The 17,262-nt window shown below is 48.5% G+C and overlaps 2 protein-coding genes and 2 non-coding genes across 5 annotated transcripts; 1 reads left to right on the top strand and 3 right to left on the bottom strand.

Annotated features, from left to right (window-relative positions):
• On the top strand, positions 1-12,566 carry mpp2b (MAGUK p55 scaffold protein 2b). 2 transcript variants are annotated; one of them, XM_052069689.1, is made up of 13 exons: positions 1-308; positions 3,492-3,571; positions 7,107-7,207; positions 7,320-7,472; positions 7,577-7,732; positions 8,376-8,603; positions 9,668-9,799; positions 9,914-10,016; positions 10,697-10,765; positions 10,867-11,028; positions 11,123-11,325; positions 11,477-11,605; positions 11,709-12,566. In XM_052069689.1, the coding sequence occupies exons 2-13, from the start codon at positions 3,541-3,543 to the stop codon at positions 11,883-11,885; spliced, it is 1,644 nt and encodes a 547-aa protein (XP_051925649.1). In that variant the 5' UTR covers positions 1-308; positions 3,492-3,540; the 3' UTR covers positions 11,886-12,566. The 2 variants fall into 2 exon arrangements, with proteins under 2 accessions (XP_051925649.1, XP_051925648.1); XM_052069688.1 differs by lacking the exons at positions 1-308; positions 3,492-3,571 and adding an exon at positions 4,733-5,071.
• A 312-nt stretch (positions 12,567-12,878) lies between these two features.
• On the bottom strand, positions 12,879-16,361 carry LOC127603452 (nuclear distribution protein nudE-like 1-B). Its single transcript, XM_052069755.1, has 9 exons — positions 16,191-16,361; positions 15,524-15,614; positions 15,192-15,345; positions 14,683-14,831; positions 14,458-14,594; positions 14,225-14,392; positions 14,066-14,151; positions 13,845-13,990; positions 12,879-13,765 (listed from the first exon to the last, which is right to left on the bottom strand). The coding sequence occupies exons 2-9, from the start codon at positions 15,607-15,609 to the stop codon at positions 13,672-13,674; spliced, it is 1,020 nt and encodes a 339-aa protein (XP_051925715.1). The 5' UTR covers positions 15,610-15,614; positions 16,191-16,361; the 3' UTR covers positions 12,879-13,671.
• Positions 16,362-16,854: 493 nt separating this feature from the next.
• Positions 16,855-16,927, bottom strand: trnar-acg (transfer RNA arginine (anticodon ACG)). Its single transcript has one exon. It is a non-coding gene; the product is annotated as a tRNA-Arg (tRNA).
• A 106-nt stretch (positions 16,928-17,033) lies between these two features.
• Positions 17,034-17,106, bottom strand: trnar-acg (transfer RNA arginine (anticodon ACG)). Its single transcript has one exon. It is a non-coding gene; the product is annotated as a tRNA-Arg (tRNA).
• Positions 17,107-17,262: the final 156 nt, after the last annotated feature.

The following is a 17,262-nucleotide window of genomic DNA, read 5'->3' as shown; positions in this document are numbered from 1 at the left end:
TCATTCGTTTCCGCTGACAGCAGGTTCGGAACCACGGCAGATTCGCGTTCTCCCGTGTGTGTTGTCGAATACCACCGTCTCGCGTATTCTCCGTCATTGAACCTTATAGAATCATATTGAAGAAACTGCGGTTTAAACCCCCAAGGTATTCTTTGTCTTCAGGCTTTCGTTAAAAAGCGCTTTGAGTAGGTTGCCGTTGGCGCTTGGAAGAAACCGTGCGGATTAACCGAGACCTGCCGCCGCCTCCAGCAACACCGAGCCGAGTGGCGTCCGCAAGACGTCCTCCGCGACGCGGCAGCCGTATTGAGGTGAGCAGGCAAGCCCCTTTCCCACGGGGGGGACGTCAAACAGAAAAACGGCCAGGCTATTGTTTTCATTGCGTTTTTATTTTTATTTTCATTTTATGCGAGTAATTGTGTTTTACTGATCCCATGACGAGAAAATCCCCGTAATAAGTCACGCACGAATGGCTACATTGATCCCGCCGCATCCTCTTCAACCAGGCCAATTAGTGGCCATATTAGAAATTTGCTGTGTTCGTGTAATTGACCTCACTGCACCTGTGCAGAGACGTCACGCGTTTCTGTAACCGCGAAATTCACATCATGTTCCATTATTTTATGTGTTTCAAATAACTCTTCTTGACTGTAACTGTCTATGGAAACGTACACGATACACTAATAATGAATGTATGCAGTGTGTTTTAATGGCGTTGAAACGCGCATGCGCACACGCAGTGCACCCACCTTGTTGTTTTGGGGTGCTCTTGCTAACTGACGTCACGAGTTCGCATTTCTTATACTGTATATGTAAATATTTGTGTGTGTGTAGGCAGAAAAGCCTTTGAAATTACTGTTGTTTTTTTTTACAATACAAAAGCCTCCCATTTGAGCAGGGGTGTGCAGACTTTTTGTATCCACTGTATGAAATATACAACACCAGCTTTTGCTGGTAGCAAAGATTAATATGTAAAAAAAAAATTGTAATCGGTTTCTAATTTGGATGATAGAGAATTAACGAACTCCCTGACTGACTTGTTTGACGTGCATGCTGAATATAGTACGTTAAGTTTGTCCTTAACCTCACATTTCCTCAGGAAGATTTAAATACATGACATCACTTTCAATTATGTGATGTGCCTTTTTATAGTACCGTGTATGCATTCCGTACTATTTTGGTGTTATTCATAACAATCGTCAGCCTCTCCTGAACCACATTTGTTATTGACGACCGACTCATCTCTTCTGGTTATTTACGTACTCTACACACTTAAAAATAGTGCAATGACTTTTAGAAAATGCTAAAAATATGTATTCTTACACACACACACACATTGAAACATCTCAGCAACTAATGGATGGGCTGTCATGGGGTCTTTTGGGTGTGTTGGTTGCTTGGTGAATCTACAAACTTGTCCTCAGGGGAGATTCTCAGCATGGTGCCTTGAGCCATACTGTGCTATTGTATACATGACATCCATTTTTTATTAGAAGCTGCTCATATTCTATGGGGGTTACTTTAGGTATGATGGCAGTATGCGGTGTCTGGTTTATTATTCGGGCATTTTGTGAAGAACATCTCGAGTGATTGCGATGTGATCTTTTTGTTGTCGCGGCGTTCACATGCCGCGTACTGTAAATCTGATCAACTCTGTAATTAAGACGAGCATGGTCGAATCTTCAAATAGCATCAGTTTTAATTCCGTCCTCATTATTCTACGCCGTTTCCCTTGTTGCCATGGTAATGCACCCGGGGGATGGGTGGGGGGGTGTGGGGGAGAAAGTGAGGAGCTGCTCACGGTTGTCTTGGATACGGCAGTTTTCTCTGTAAAGTAATGAGAAGAGTTGAACCTGTGGGAGCACGGGGTTATTTTTAGGCCTGACGCCAAGCTCCATATGTGGATTAAGACTTGTTTGGCTGCTGCTTTTGTGTGTGTGGGCGTGTGTGTGTGTGTCTTTGCACGCTGCTGCATTGTGGGAACGCCTTGAGGCGGTTGTCATATGGACACCTGGGCCGGCCCAGAATGTATACAGATAACATTTCAAAATATTCCCATGACCAGGAACGAACGCTTTTGAAAAGTAATCTTCTTTACGATCCCCCCATCAATGTTGCGATTTCGAGCCAATATGCGATTTCTTTCTTTTTAACAAACATAAACAAACCGTTAGGCTTTTTTTTTTTCATTGACATTTTTGTAGGGTCATATAAGTTCAATGTGGATTAGGAATAAAGTGTGTCTGCAATTTTTAGGCACAGGCAATTGTCAACATTTTAGCTTTTGCTTCGAGTCTCAGTCCTTAACGATGAGGTTTCACTGTCCCCTGCAAAGTTGAACAGCGAAATAAACGGCTTGACATTCAATGTGTGTCTCAATCAGGCGATCAACATTGCAGAGCATGTCGGTGCCATGCCAGCTGGGGATGATGCAATGTTGATCGAGCACTTTGCCGTAGGCGTGACCGAGCATCGCAAAGTTTGCGAAAAGGACGAGTGAGTAAAAATCCAGGCGAGGCCTCTGCATACTTGAACAAGCTCTGTGATTGCCTCGTGCAAACACGGACGGGGTCCCCTCGGGCTCAATGTCCCCGATGTGCCGTTAACGACCGAATCCGCATTGATCAATGATGCCAAAGCGCTTTCAGCATCTGGCATTTTAGTAGAAGTGTTTGGCGCCCGCCAACCAAGCCGTTTAGAACGCGAAAGAGGTCGTTCGGTGACAATGACCCCCCCCAATCATTTAAAAGTTTCACGTGAGGTTGGGGCTCCCATGGGTAGATGTTGTCATAGCAACCAGAAATTAGCATCCTACTGGCATCTCATGTTCAACAGCTGTGTGCTTTTTTTTTTCTCCTCATCCCTGTTATTTCAACCCATTCTCCTCCTATCAGACCTCCCACTTGATGTGTTGCCACAACCCCCACAATTATTTGTGACGCATCACCTGACAAAGCCAGGTTTGGGCCCCCCCCTGCCGGGTGTTGCTTCGTTCTCATGCTGCCTGATGTTAAATGGATCAATTAGAATCAACAGATCCTCTCTTAAGCCAAACCTCGGCCGGCCCGCCCGCTCGTTCAATCTTTCCATCTGTTCGGAATATTCCCCCTCGCGGACACAAGGCCACTAACTGCCGGGGGGTGTCTATTAATAGTTCCAAATTGAGTTACAGAGCGGTTAGCATCGGGGTGGGAGCTTGTTTAGATGGATTGAAAACGTGATGGCGATGGAAGGAAGAGTTTGTTGTCATTGTCACGGCACAGGGGAGCACATCAGTGGGGGAGGTAGTGGTGGTGGGGGGGGGGGGGGGCACGCTTCACAAACTTCACCCTACAGGCTAATCTTTCCAGCCGTCTGACAATCGGGCCTTTGTTGACTTTGGTTTGGAGGCTCACAATCGACCAGATTATCTTGCTTGAGACAGCAACTCACTTTTGTCTTGACTTTTTCTCTGACGTCTTTCTCTCTCTCTTTTTTTTCTCCCCCTTTCACAGGTGAACGAGCAAGTTTGGCGGAGGGCGCAAGGAAGAAGCAAATCCTAAAATGCCCGTGGCAACAGCTTTTTCTGACTCGGGTAAGTGGCTTCCATCAACTGTGACAAGAGCATCTGTGTACAAGCCTCAATTTGTCACGCCTGTAAAAAAAAATTAATGCAGCACAAGACCAAAAAAAAAAAAAATTGAACTTCAAATCGAACGGTCACCATCAGAGAAGTTTTGACAGCGCACCTACGAAATGGAGCGCCTTGAGTAGAGCATCGGCCATGGGAGATGTCAAAAGAACGCCAAGCGATAGTGAAAGCTTTTGCGGCTTATCCGGCACTCCAGACGCGCATCTCATCTCAGCAGTTTGAATGTGACTTAATGAAGCGGATAATGCTTCGCTCCGACGCCGCTCTTAAATTAGTCGCGCCTCAGAGGATTTTTCCGCTGTATGCTATTCATGTCACTGGCAGACTCAGACTTGGGGCCACCAAAAGCTGCGTCACACTTCATTCCCGAGCGATGCGGCTGAAAGTGACTCAAAATATTCATTCATTCATTCATCTTCCAAGCCGCTTGATCCTCACAAGGGTCGCGGGGGGTGCTGGAGCCTATCCCAGCTGTCTTCGGGCAGTAGGCGGGGGACACCCTGAATCGGTTGCCAGCCAATCACAGGGCACACAGAGACGAACAACCATTCGCACTCACACTCACACCTAGGGACAATTTAGAGTGCTCAATCAGCCTGCCACGCATGTTTTTTGGAATGTGGGAGGAAACCGGAGCACCCGGAGAAAACCCACGCAGGCCCGGGGAGAACATGCAAACTCCACACAGGGAGGCCGGAGCTGGAATCGAACCCGGTACCTCTGCACTGTGAAGCTGACGTGCTAACCACTGGACTACCGGGCCGCCCTCAAAATATTCAGTAGTATTTAAAAAAAAAAAATCGTTGCGCGTCGGCGAGGCCGATGACTTGCGTTTGCCCTCATCTGTGACGTCGTCTCGGCAAGAGTTTATTCCTCATTTATGAGTCCTCCCCCCTTTGCACCGCCTCCTTCGGCCAGTCTCCTTCTCACCAGCGCTACTCGTCTCCCCCAACTTCACCCCCATAGGGAAGCCTCCAGGAAAATTGCCCCGCCTCTCTTCCTCCTTCCCCGAGTATACGCATCGCACTTCCTATTTCCCTCCCCACTCCCCCTTTCGCGCGTCGACCCCCACCCACATTCCCTCCCCCCCCCCTCCCCGCTCCGCTCATGCACACAAGCCTGTCGTCTGCATTCATTCATGCGCGGCGGAGAAGACGCCCAGTCAGGCGTAGCTCGCCCACATTCACGTCAAGAGCAGGTGGAAGAGGGAGGGAAGAGCCGGGAGCTGTTTTGGCAGGAGGAGGAGGAAAGGGCGCGAGCCCCCCCCCCCTCCCCACCCCACTTACGCACAGCATTGTGTGTGTTGTCGCCCCGTGTACGCGTGTGAGCGCTGTCGTGAGGTGTTGGTCACCATGGCTGGCAGCCTGTTTGGAAGACTCTCCCTTGAGGAGGGGGGCTCGGCCTTCTCCCTGGAGGGGTTGGAAATGAAGCTCGGGGGAGAAGGTAAGAGTGCGCACTTGTCTACCTGCAGGGTCTCCGCGCGGATAAATGCTAGGCGGCGTGCTCAGGAGTCTGTCTGTACGTCTTTGCTAACGCTGACAAGTGGTGACTGAACGGGCCGATGGATGCGGAAAGATGGCAAGGATGACACCCGGGTGTCAGCAGCCTCGTCTTTTCATGATCTAAGCCGAGCGAGTGCGATGCAACGCGAAAGTTAGAATCTTGTTGTCAAACAGTTCGCGACTTTGACATCACCCGATCTCCTGCGTCTACTGTTTAAATTGTGCTGGGAATTGTCCCCCAAAACATGTGCTTCTACTTTAGATGATGATTGCCAAAAAAAAAAAAAAAAAGTTTTGATATCTGCATGTCAAACGTTGCCCTGTGGCTTAATTAGGCGTTTCGATGACCTCCCCGCCTTACAGAAGCTGTTCCGAATACTCCGCTTATACGTTTTGAACCTTACGTGCACCTGCAGCGATGCTTGTGCCACGTTGTTTCTGGTGTTGTTTCGTCATTTCCAAAACAGAAATGCTGAAACACATTGCAAATTTCCTCAAATCAAGGTCGTCTTATCTTATTATTATTACATTGTTGTCATTGGACAGTGACAATGCAGTTTTTTTTTTGTGGGTGTGTGTGCGCGCGCATCAAATTAAAATGCACACCCATTGGCCGGGAGCGGACGTACCATACACGCGGAATCCATAATTGATCAAGTTCATTAAGATTGCATTATGTTTCATACTGCGCATTTATATCTCTCTGCGTGTGTGTGCGCGCGCGTGTGTGTGTGTGTGGGTTATTTATGCGCTTGCATCGGTTGTCCTCGGTGAGCCACGCATGGCTCGCCTTAAATTGTCAACGGCGCCACTGAAACCGTCACGCTTGCCAGACGAAGTTAGGCGGCGGCGCGGCTCACGACGTCCATTTTTAAAATCCGCGTAAATGTACGTTGTTCTAAAGCGCAGCGCCGATGCCACGCCGTGATGCTGCGGCGAGCCAAAGCCTCCGAGTTTGTAATCCGACCTGACGGGTTGTGACAGCCATATGGAAGCCCATTTATCTGGGAAAACCAAAAAAGAATCAGAATTTGCGTGCGCGCGTCCATTCATGAAGCGTAACCAGCTCATTTCGTATGCCGTCGCACGCCAACCAAAGACGGAAACTGTCGCTTTTTCCGAACGATTGACCTCAACATATTGACCTCTCAGGCCCCACAAGTCCTCAAAGCGTTGTTTTTGCATTCGAGCTCCCGACCGATTGCGCTCCGCGAGCACGTCGGCCTGGAACGTCTCGGCGCTCGACAGCGTGACTAACGAGCACCTTGTTCAGTCAGAAATGACTCATCGGGTGACTCAAATGTTTTCACCCTCTCTCGTCGAACGTCCATCTTCACTCACCCGGCGAGTTAGATCGTAACAACCTTATCAGGCGAGGATTTATCTGGAATGGAAGCCAGCGGCTCTCTGCGCCCCCAGGGCGGTCCCCCCTCGGCCTCCTCTCCGCGTCGCAAAACGTCGCTCCGTAGCAACCCGGATAACCTTCGCTAAACGCTTTGTAATTAGTAACTCGATTTGCTTTGAGATGATCCGGCGACAGGGCGGAAGGACTGCGTCACCAACCATCAAGGTCGTCGCTCCTTTCATCGCCCGTCTGGCTTCCGTCTCGTTCCGGGGGGGGGGGGGGGGGAGCCGAGATGTGACCGTCGTCCTTGACGCTGACTTTGAAGATCCGGCGCAACACGTGCCGGAGATTAGCGCCGTTGTCTGATTGTGGCGAGCCGGAGCGACAAACGCTGGCCGTCAATCGCTCTTTCTCGAACAGAGTTGTCAGTCGCCTCGTTTCCCCCCCCCCCCCCCCGTGTTGAGAGTCGCCGCGGGCAGAACAAGACACGGCGGCGGGTCGCTGTCCCTGCGCTCGCTCCGTTTTCACTTGTCAATCAAACGGCCACAACTGCGCTTTCCGCTGTTTTTGCCTGAAGTGTCGGCGGGGGGGGGAAATCATTTCTTCTCTTGTGTGTCCGTCTCCTGCGTAGCCATGCAGCAGACTTTGGACACGCTGAGCGACAGCGTCAGCTTGACGACGGCCAACGACCTGGACCTCATCTTCCTCAAAGGCATCATGGAGAGCCCGGTGGTGAGAGAGCAAAATCCGAAAACGCCGACGGTCTCGGCGAATTCTGTTGTACCGAAACGCTTAGCGCGGTGCTAAAATAGCAAAACGATCATTTCTCCTCATCCTTACCAAGGCTCACGAGCGCTTTGAGGAGCCCAAGCTGGAGGCGGTGAGGGAGAACAACGTGGAGCTTGTGCAGGACATCCTCAAGGAGCTCGGCCCTCTGGCGCACAGGAACCAAACCGCCGACGAGCTGGTGCGCATCCTGAAGGAGCCTCACTTCCAGGTCTTTCTCCCCCAATCTCATTGATCATGTTCGAGTACGCCAATATCTTCCCACCATCTCATTGCGATCCTCAACCTTTCCCGTCGCCTGTCCCTCCTCTACAGTCTCTGCTGGAGACTCATGACTCGGTGGCGTCCAAAAACTACGAAACTCCTCCCCCCAGCCCTTGCGCTTTCATGGACGCGGCCCTCAACAACCAACCCGTGCCCCCCGACGCCGTGAGGATGGTGGGCATCCGCAAGGTGTCCGGCGAGCACCTGGTAAGCGGAACATCAATTGACTTGCTCTGAAAACGAGGGGGGAGATTTATTCTTTTTTTTTTTTTTTTTAATAAGATGGGCGGCCCGGTAGTCCAGTGGTTAGCACGTCGGCTTCACAGTGCAGAGGTACCGGGTTCGATTCCAGCTCCGGCCTCCCTGTGTGGAGTTTGCATGTTCTCCCCGGGCCTGCGTGGGTTTTCTCCGGGTGCTCCGGTTTCCTCCCACATTCCAAAAACATGCGTGGTAGGCTGATTGAACACTCTAAATTTGTCCCTAGGTGTGAGCGTGGATGGTTGTTCGTCTCTGTGTGCCCTGCGATTGGCTGGCAACCGATTCAGGGTGTCCCCCGCCTACTGCCCGAAGACGGCTGGGATAGGCTCCAGCACCCCCGCGACCCTAGTGAGGATCAAGCGGTTCGGAAAATGGATGGATGGATGGCTTTGAAAAATAATGATTCGACCTCACGATAGAAAATAGAGTGGATCGATCTGGAGTCACTTCATTAGCTTCTTGATCAATACTCGGCGTCAATGCCTTGAAAAACCGTCATGCTCACGCGGCCGCCGTTCACTTCTCAAAATGTCTATACTTATGGAAAGCGCAACTTTTTGACTTTTACAAACTGTGACGGTGTGACTTGAAGGGAGTGACGTTTCGCGTGGAGAGCGGCGAGCTGGTGATCGCCAGAATCCTCCACGGCGGCATGATTGACCAGCAAGGTCTGCTCCACGTGGGCGACATCATCAAGGAGGTGAACGGCAAGGAGGTGGGCAACGACCCCAAAGTCCTGCAGGAGATGCTCAAGGAGGCCAGCGGCAGCGTGGTGCTCAAGATCCTGCCCAGCTACCAGGAGCCGCACACGCCCAGACAGGTCGGTGCGGGGTGCTCCTTGACTTTGCTTTCTTTCTTGTTTTTTTTTTTTTTTTTTTTTTAATGACGTCTTTTTGATTCCGTGTCCGCACTTCAACCTTTGCGAATGACCAAGTTCAAAATTGGTATGGCATTAAATGGCCGACAATAAATTTAATTCTTTTTTTTTTTAAGTCCCAAACGGTTCGAGTGACTCAAAAAAAAAATATTTTAACAGACCGGAAATTGCGGTTCCCAATGCACCATTAAATCCCAATGAGATCAAATCCGCAGCGAGCCTTTTCAATCTTCCCATTTGCAATGCGGCGTCAAAGAGGAAAGTGGCTGCCGATTGTGTTTTGTCCGCGCCGATAAACATCCGCTTTCCAAGTCGGCACTCGGCAAAGAGCGCCTCTTTTTGACCGCAGCCGGGACTCCGCCGATATGAATACAAAAAAAACAAAAAAAAGCAATCGTTCCTCTCATCGCCATTCTACGATTCAAGAGGATTTGAGCTTTGACTTCTCCCGACAAACGGTCAATACATTGTCACAAATGCCATCTACGTGCCCCGTTTATAAAAACGTAAGATTGGGCCTATTGTCAGTCTTCCAAAAGGGTGCGGGCTACTCGACTGCTTCATAGTTTTTGCGATTACAATCTCCGTCCCATCTGCTGAGCTGGCACCTCCAGCCGCAGCCTCTAAAACGTTATTTAAAAGCGCCACGCACAGAGCAGTGTGTGTGTGTGTGTGTGTGTGTGAGTGTTTTAATGATCTTGCATCATCAGAGTATGAGAAAAGACATCAACCGCAGAAGGGGGAGGGAATGGTTTCCATGGCGACGTGTTTTGGCTGGCTCTCCTCTCGCCGTCGTCCTCTTTCTCGCTCTCTCCCTCGCGCTCTGTTTGTGTCTGTTGCTGTCCCGCCTTTTGAACGCGGCGGTCATGAGCCTTTAAGTGGTGACGGCGAGTCGATTCGATTGTTGTTGTTAAATGAATAACGCTCGGCCCCGAGAGGGATTCATTGTCCGGCGTCCGTTTCGAATTCCCTTGTTACGTTCAATCCCCCGATGTCTCTCCTCGCAGGCTTTTGTCAAATGCCACTTTGACTACGACCCGTCTCAGGACAACCTAATTCCGTGCAAAGAGGCGGGGCTGAGCTTCTGCAGCGGAGACATTCTGCAAATTTTCAACCAGGAAGATCTGAACTGGTGGCAGGTCATTACAGCCTCTCCGGCCTGCAGTAACACGCACAGGCTTGTTCACACGCAAACACAAACACGACACCGCACAGGGGGGCTGTTGGGTGCTCATCTTGTGTGTCTCTCGCAGGCCTGTCATATCCAGGGAGGAAGCGCCGGTTTAATTCCAAGTCAGCTCCTCGAGGAAAAGAGGAAAGCGTTTGTGAAAAGAGACCTGGAGCTCGTCACCACAGGTACGACGACCCAAACAAAAACAACAGAGCCAACCAACGGAGAGAAACAAATGTATGCAGATTTGAGCCCCCTGCTTCATTAAAAAAAAAAAAAACACGCCGGGAACAAAGACGACATCTGTGCCCCGCTCGGCATCACGCGTGCATTTCCACCGCGCTGTCGCCTCTCTGGTGTGCCTGTGAGCGCCGGAGTCCCGGTAAATGAGCGCCGGCGTGGCTCGGGTGGACGATGTCCATGAAGAAATGCAAGAGTGACAGTCCATCGTTCAGAGTAAAAATTCGGCACGTTACTTTTGATCAATGGACGTGGTCTACACAGCATACAGCCCGGTCATATTTGTTGCCTTCATTTTCCAATCTTATCCTCAAATTGGGTGTAATTTTTGTCTCTATTAAATTGATAGAGCCGGATGGGTTTTTTTTTGGGGGGGGGGGCGCGTGGGTGGTGCACTTTGCTTTATGCGCCTCCGTTTATGCCTCTTAACAAAAGATATTATTGCCGGTCACACAAAGGCGCAGTCTAAGAGCTTTCGGATGGTGCCATCTAGTGGCCACATGCGCACATTGCATCAGATTCTTCCCCTCGTTGAAAATCCAAAATGTGGACTTGTTCCTTGGTACCGTGTGGGAATAGCTGACAAAAGCGAGCCAATGCTCAGTCTTGTTTTGGTTCCTCGCAGGTCCTTTGTGTGGCGGAGTGGGTGGCAAGAAAAAGAAAAAGATGATGTACTTAACCACCAAGAACGCAGGTACCCGAATCTTGTGTTGTATGGAGGCTGACATGCTAAAGAAATGAAATGACGCTTCTCTGCCTTGTTGTAATTGCTCACGAATCGCGTTCCTTTGCAAGAATTTGATCGCCACGAGCTGCGGATCTACGAGGAGGTGGCCAAGGTGCCCCCCTTCCGAAGGAAGACGCTGGTCCTGATTGGGGCGCAGGGCGTCGGCCGTCGCAGTCTAAAGAACAAGCTGCTGGTGTTGGATCCCCAGCGCTACGGCACCACCATCCCCTGTGAGCGCGGCGGCGTAGAAAAGCGCCCGTCCGTCCTTTTCGTCGACTTTCCGAGCGCCTTGAGAACTTTCCGCACCTTTTTTGTCTCCCCAAGTCACCAGCAGGAAACCAAAGGTGGACGAGAGAGACGGCCAGATGTATTCCTTCATGACGCGCGGCGAAATGGAGTGCGACATCAAGAACGGGCGTTTCCTGGAGCACGGCGAATACGACGGCAACTTGTACGGGACCAAAATCAACTCCATCCACGAGGTGACGGAAACGGGGAAGGTCTGCATCCTGGATGTCAACCCTCAGGTAAGGGAAGACTGAAGGATATTGGGGCTTTGGTTGAAATACACTTTGACCTTTCCGGGTCAACTGTTTGACCTCTAGAGTTTGGCATGACCCGCTGTACAGTGACGACAGTATTCCCTCACGGCCAAACACGTGTGTGCGTTTCTTCAAGGCTCTTAAAGTCCTGCGGACGTCGGAGTTCTTGCCCTACGTCGTGTTCATCGAGGCTCCCGATTTTGAGGTCCTCAAAGCCATGAACCGATCGGCCATCGAGTCGGGAGTGGTCACCAAGCAGCTCACGGTGAGTGCAAACGTTCTCTCGCGCTTGAAAGACGACCGAAGCGCCCCCGACGCAACGCTCAACCACTCGGCGTGATCCCCCGTCCCCGTCCCCCCCCTTTCAGGACTCTGAGCTCAAGAGGACGGTGGACGAGAGCGAGCGCATCAAGAGGGCCTACGGACATTACTTTGACCTCTGTATCGTCAATGACGGCCTCGAAGCGACATTCCGCAGCGTGCGCTCTGCCATGGAAAAACTGTTCAACGAGCAGCAGTGGGTGCCTGTCAGCTGGGTCTTTTGAGTTTCGCAGCTGGAGAACGTGGGACCATTCCCTTTGACCCCCCCACCCCTCCCCCTTCCACTGTGCCATTCGCGGGGTTGGGTTGGGGGCAGTCAGAAATGTTCATTGATGTCTTTGGGCAGACTTGGTATTCTGTGGATGTCGGAACAGTTTTAGAGTTGGCTCTCTGTTTTTGTGTGCCGATCGCAAACGTGGTAACAAGACGTCTAGAGTAGGGACAGCCATCGTTTGGTACCATTGTGTGGGACTGATTGTCGATTACCATGTAATTACCATGTAATCGACAATCAGGACGCAACATTCTGGCCCCCTAGAAAAGTCGAAAAGCGGCCAACATTGACGACCCCCGTTGGCGCCACGGCCTGCTCGGTTCACTTGTATTTGTAGCACTGAGAAATGCAATCCAGCTAAACAAGAAATCATCTGAGCAGAATGGGAGACCAATGAATATGAAGACGGACACCTGTTACCTTTTCGTGTTCTGTTCCAGCCGATAGTCGTTATTTGTGACGTACGAGCCGCCCGAGACATACTTTTGCCTTAACGCGCTTCAAAAAGCCAAGGAGTCATTGGTTATTTAAATACCCGTTCTGACAATACCCGCAACCTCCACGTATTTATTTGACCTTCGACTCGTCAGTAGTGTATTGTAATAAAGGCGATGCTGTCACTCAAAGACAAGTGTTGGTGTGGCTGGTGTGTCGACGGGGGATGATCTGCATGCAATCTTTGATGCGGAGCAAGAAAAAGTGCCTATCGGGGAAACGCGATGTGCGTTGGTTAAAGTACTCCTTTAGATTATTTTTTTTACCTTCCCAGAAGTGACGTCACCACCGGAAACCTATTTAAACGGCGACAACGGGGCAATCATTCTTTCTCACCTTCGATAGCCTCCGCTCGGCCTCCCGCTGCTCTTCGGGAAAAAAATAATAGAACCCATGCCCTTTATTTGTGAATAGATAGAATGCTTCTTTCGTGGATGTTATCACAACATTGGAGTCTTTTAAATTTTATTTAAATAAATTAAAAATACAAACATTGACACACACAAGTGATATTGCACATGAAAGAATAAATACAAATGAACTGAAGTGCTTTGTTGTGTTCGGACCAAAACATCCCTCCAAAAATAACAAAAAAAAAACTGACTTGGGTCATTGAAGTTGTAATTAATTAATAATTCAAATGCAAAATATGTTGAACATCACCACAAATAATTCTTAGTCTGCTACGTTCAAAATTATTTCACTCATCAATTAAATTAAGTATTTTTAAACAGTTCTTTTGAAACGTGCGCAGTATAATTTAAAAAAATGGCTTTACTGAGATTTAGTGACAGTCTTTCTGAGAATTATTTTTAGAATAATTTTAGTCCGCCATAGTAATGAACTGTTTTTAGGAATTTAAACAGTCAACAGTCACCCAATTGATTTCTTGCCACCTGTAACTGCAATATAAACGATCAATATGACCAAACGTGTGACACATTTGAACGGTGTCCTATTTGTCTTTGGTCATATGTGCAACAGAAAGCAAACGAAATGCCCAAGATGACCTCCCTTAAGACTTTTTCAACATTTACAAACATCGAGAAATAATGAAAATACAATGAACCAGGAAACACTTCAATGAGCATGTGAATGCTCGCTCGGACTCTTTTTCTTATTGCTGAGCGATGAGTGATAAATCGTTTGCATATCACTTTACTGTCTCGTATGTGTGTGTGGGTGTGCGCGCTCATGTGGGGGTGAGCGGGGGGGATCTGTGGAGGTGGTTGCTGTGGTGTTCACACGGTGAGGGGCACCAAGCCGGCCGATGAGGCGGCAGGAGGGACCGTGATGGCATTGAGGGTCCCTGGATCTAGCCTGCTGGTCCCTCTGCTGCAAAAACAAAAGAATCAATTTTTTAAAAATATACAAAATTAGGTTATGGCGTAAGGTCAGTAACAAGGAGACTCACCCTTTGTCCAAATAGGTGATATGCAATGACTGCGAGTAGGCGCTACTGTTAGCATTGAGGATGTTGCCGTTGTCCAGAGCGTAAGTCTTCTTGGCGTGCTGTTCCTTGGCCAGGTTCCTGCACGCTGCCAGTTTGGCCTCCAGAACCTGCCGACACATGAGGCTCATGATGAGGAGAGGCAAAAATCAGATGAGTGGTTTTTTTTGGAAAGCATGACTCACCCCGACTTTCCTCAGTAGATCGCTGACGATGTTGAGAGCTGATATCCGCGCTGAGGGAGTCAGCGGTGAGTTGCTCGTGGAAAGTCCTGCAAAAAAAAAAAAATGTTGTGTGCCAATACTTATGTCCATATGGAGCAAAACATGCAAGGCTGCACTGACCTGCCACGTTACCAATGAGCGTGACGTCCAGACTTTTGCTAAGAGGCAACGCGGGACCGCAGAGCGACGCCGAGTCCATCTTGACGTCGTCGTGGGTGGGCGAGTTGGAGCCCGACGTCCGGCTCACGTCCGCCTGACGCTCCCGCACGGCCAGTTCCTGACGCAAATCTGATGAAAGAAACGTTTGTTAATTAGTCAGAGGTGAAAATGAGTGACTTCATTCAAGGTGTCACCTCTGGCTTCATCCTTGAGTCTCTGAACGGACTCGAGGAGCGACTCCTTCTCGTCCAGCTCGCTCTCCAGGAAGGCGTTCCTTTCGATGGCCTGGTTAAGACGTTGCTCAAAGTTCTCTAGAGAAACGATGGTCGCTCTGTGGGGGGGGCCATAGCAAAAACCCAAACGCGGTCAGAAGAAAAATGCCACACTGACGGAACAGCGCCGGCAAAATGTCTCCAGACCTCTTGGCTCGTTCCAGGTCATCGTTGGACTGTTCCAGTTCTCGCACGTATTTGTGGAGCTGCTCCTTGATGCTGCGCGTCTGCACCAGGTCGTCCTCCAGAACAGAGATCTGCTTGTAACTCTGGGAGTACTGCTGCTCCAGCCTTTCCTGTCACGGCACACAAAAACATTTTGCTATCCTCTTACATGTTCCATGCCTTCCTTATAGTCCTCAGTTGTGACCTACATTTATACCTTTAAAGGGTGGGCCAAAAGTTGCTATTAACAATACAATACAATACAATACAATACATGCTGATTTTACTCACAACCTATGTCTAAGGTGGACGGTGCAACACAATTAGCTTTAGCAAAGAAAGAATGAAAGCATCCTAAGGTGATTACAAACCTGTCAGAAGGAGGGAAAGAAGGAAAGTATGTTTGGGCAAAGGGAGGAAGGAGGTAAGGATTTGTTCATAAAAAGCAGGTCAGAGTGATGGCATGACCAATATCTGGGTCTACGTTTTACCTTGAGCGTCTCCACATCATTCTTCAGCCTGAGATTGTCCGACTGGAGGTCCTTGAGGCGATGCTCGGCCTGGCCTAGCTGCGCTTCCAGCTCAGCCTCCAGCTCCCTGCTGCCCTCCTGAAACTCCAATAGCTCATCGTGAGCCTCCTGGTAGCTGCCAGACGATAGTAGAGAGCACATATGCGGACCAAGACGGAGAAAGATGTCACGCAACGTCAAGAAAATGAAAGCCCGCTTTCCTTCCCAGCTGGCAAGAACTCATAAAAACTCCACAATCAACAGTCAAAAGCTTATATATGTTAAACCTCACAACAAAACGAAGTGCCACATACTTTGCCTTGTACTTGACGTAGAGAGCTTTCCAAAAGTTGATTTCCTCATCCTTGGAGGAGAATTTAGGTATCTTGTCCGCTTCCATCAAATCTAAGCGGGAAGGAATGTTCATTTATTTTCTTTTAAAGATGGTCTCGGCTGGTTAAAAGTGATGTAAAAATCTGAATACAGTAATCATTTATTTCGAAACCTGACATTTGAAGAGGGAATGTGAAGACAACTTTGCATCATTACGTATAGCCTGCTGAGCTACATACAGTACATGGTGTATTGTCCACTCATTTTAAGTCAAATAGGGCTTTTAAACGTGAAAGCTCGTGTAGCTGATGTGATTTGTCAACTTCTAGCAGGTAAACATCAAATCTATGCTTTATGTGGATGCCTGGACGCCTGACCTGATGTAGATTTCTAGCTCAGACGAGGATTAATTTTTTAAGCCAAATAGGGAAATGTAAACAAAATATAAGCAAACATCCACCTTAAAACATTACTGAGAAATAATAGAAATACAATAATAGAAAAGGCAGTAGGATTATCGACATGGAGACGGAGGCAAAATGTCAAACATGGCTGAGCTCGTAAAAATACACTCATCCGTGTTGTTTATAAACATTCGCGCTTTTACTTCGATCTAAAAAAAGACAAAGAAATAAGTTGAAAGGTTACCTGCTGAACATCACCATATGAATATAATGATTTTTCATCTAAATGAGATGTTTATCGGGAACATTTAGCTCGAAGCTTGAGAAGATGCTTCTTCCTTGTCGTATTAAACGGCGGCCGACGAGGTACATAGCGGGATATTAGCGCCCCCACTGGACATGTTGTATAAGCACCCTACTCTTGACTAAGAAGGGTGAAGGGACTCATATCAGTTACACTATCATAAGGAATACCTTGGATTATATAACGCATTGTTTTTGTGCTTTAATAAAATACCAAATTTTATTGTTCATGTGAGCTTTGATACAGTGCTATGTCTTAGTCAAATAAGCACGAAACTTAGTCGTGACGCAAAAGAACGTAAAAGGTCGTCATTACGTCACTATTTTTTAAGTGTAAATGCTTTATTGAACAAATTACACATATTACAGCAGTGTATCGTGTACAAGTCATAAGCAAAGCACATCGCGGTCGAGAATCCCTATGGGCAGAGACCAACCCACGTTGCCTCGGTGTGCTGATGCAATGCGCGGCCCTTGACTACCGCAGAGACCTTGAGGAGACTAGGCAAGTCAAGGGAAGCTGATAAAAGTCAGACTTTATTCATTTTATGAAGGAAATAAGTTGAGAGAGACGTTTTAGGAATTAAGTTACTTAAAAAAAATTACGAGCTAGCCAGGAGTCGAACCTAGAATATTCTGATCCGTAGTCAGACGCGTTATCCATTGCGCCACTAGCCCGTTGTTCTACTAGCGTGGAAAAATAAACGAGTCAATTAAATCTGATAAAGTGATCAAGGAAATGGGTTGAGAGAGACATTTTAGGAATTATGTCTCTTAAAAAAGTCGAGCTAGCCAGGAGTCGAACCTAGAATCTTCTGATCCGTAGTCAGACGCGTTATCCATTGCGCCACTAGCCCCTTGGATACGTCAGTTGAAACAATGTATTTATAGTCAATATCAATCCCATTCAGCCTGCACATTTCACGTTTGTCTCAGTCTAATTCCCATTGAAGTAAAAATGTAACAAAAACACCACACACTGCAAGTCCTACAAAACATTTTTTAATTGTAGT

The sequence above is a fragment of the Hippocampus zosterae genome, chromosome 7, assembly GCF_025434085.1.
Source record: "Hippocampus zosterae strain Florida chromosome 7, ASM2543408v3, whole genome shotgun sequence".
In the NCBI taxonomy this organism is placed as follows: domain Eukaryota; kingdom Metazoa; phylum Chordata; class Actinopteri; order Syngnathiformes; family Syngnathidae; genus Hippocampus; species Hippocampus zosterae.
Note: the sequence above shows the minus strand (reverse complement) of the source record. Positions and strands in the feature narration are given on the sequence as shown.

Bases quoted from the DNA above. Each gene is read 5' to 3' on its own strand.
- LOC127603452 (XM_052069755.1), bottom strand. From the start codon at position 15,609: ATGGAAGCGGACAAGATACCTAAATTCTCCTCCAAGGATGAGGAAATC. The intron at 14,393-14,457 runs GTGACACCTTGA...TTCTTTCATCAG, and splicing joins ACTCAAGGATGAAGCCAGAG to ATTTGCGTCAGGAACTGGCC. The intron at 14,152-14,224 runs GTCAGTGCAGCC...TTTTTTTTGCAG, and splicing joins GCTCATTGGTAACGTGGCAG to GACTTTCCACGAGCAACTCA.
- mpp2b (XM_052069688.1), top strand. From the start codon at position 4,981: ATGGCTGGCAGCCTGTTTGGAAGACTCTCCCTTGAGGAGGGGGGCTCG. The intron at 9,800-9,913 runs GTCATTACAGCC...TGTCTCTCGCAG, and splicing joins AAGATCTGAACTGGTGGCAG to GCCTGTCATATCCAGGGAGG. The intron at 10,766-10,866 runs GTACCCGAATCT...TTCCTTTGCAAG, and splicing joins CTTAACCACCAAGAACGCAG to AATTTGATCGCCACGAGCTG.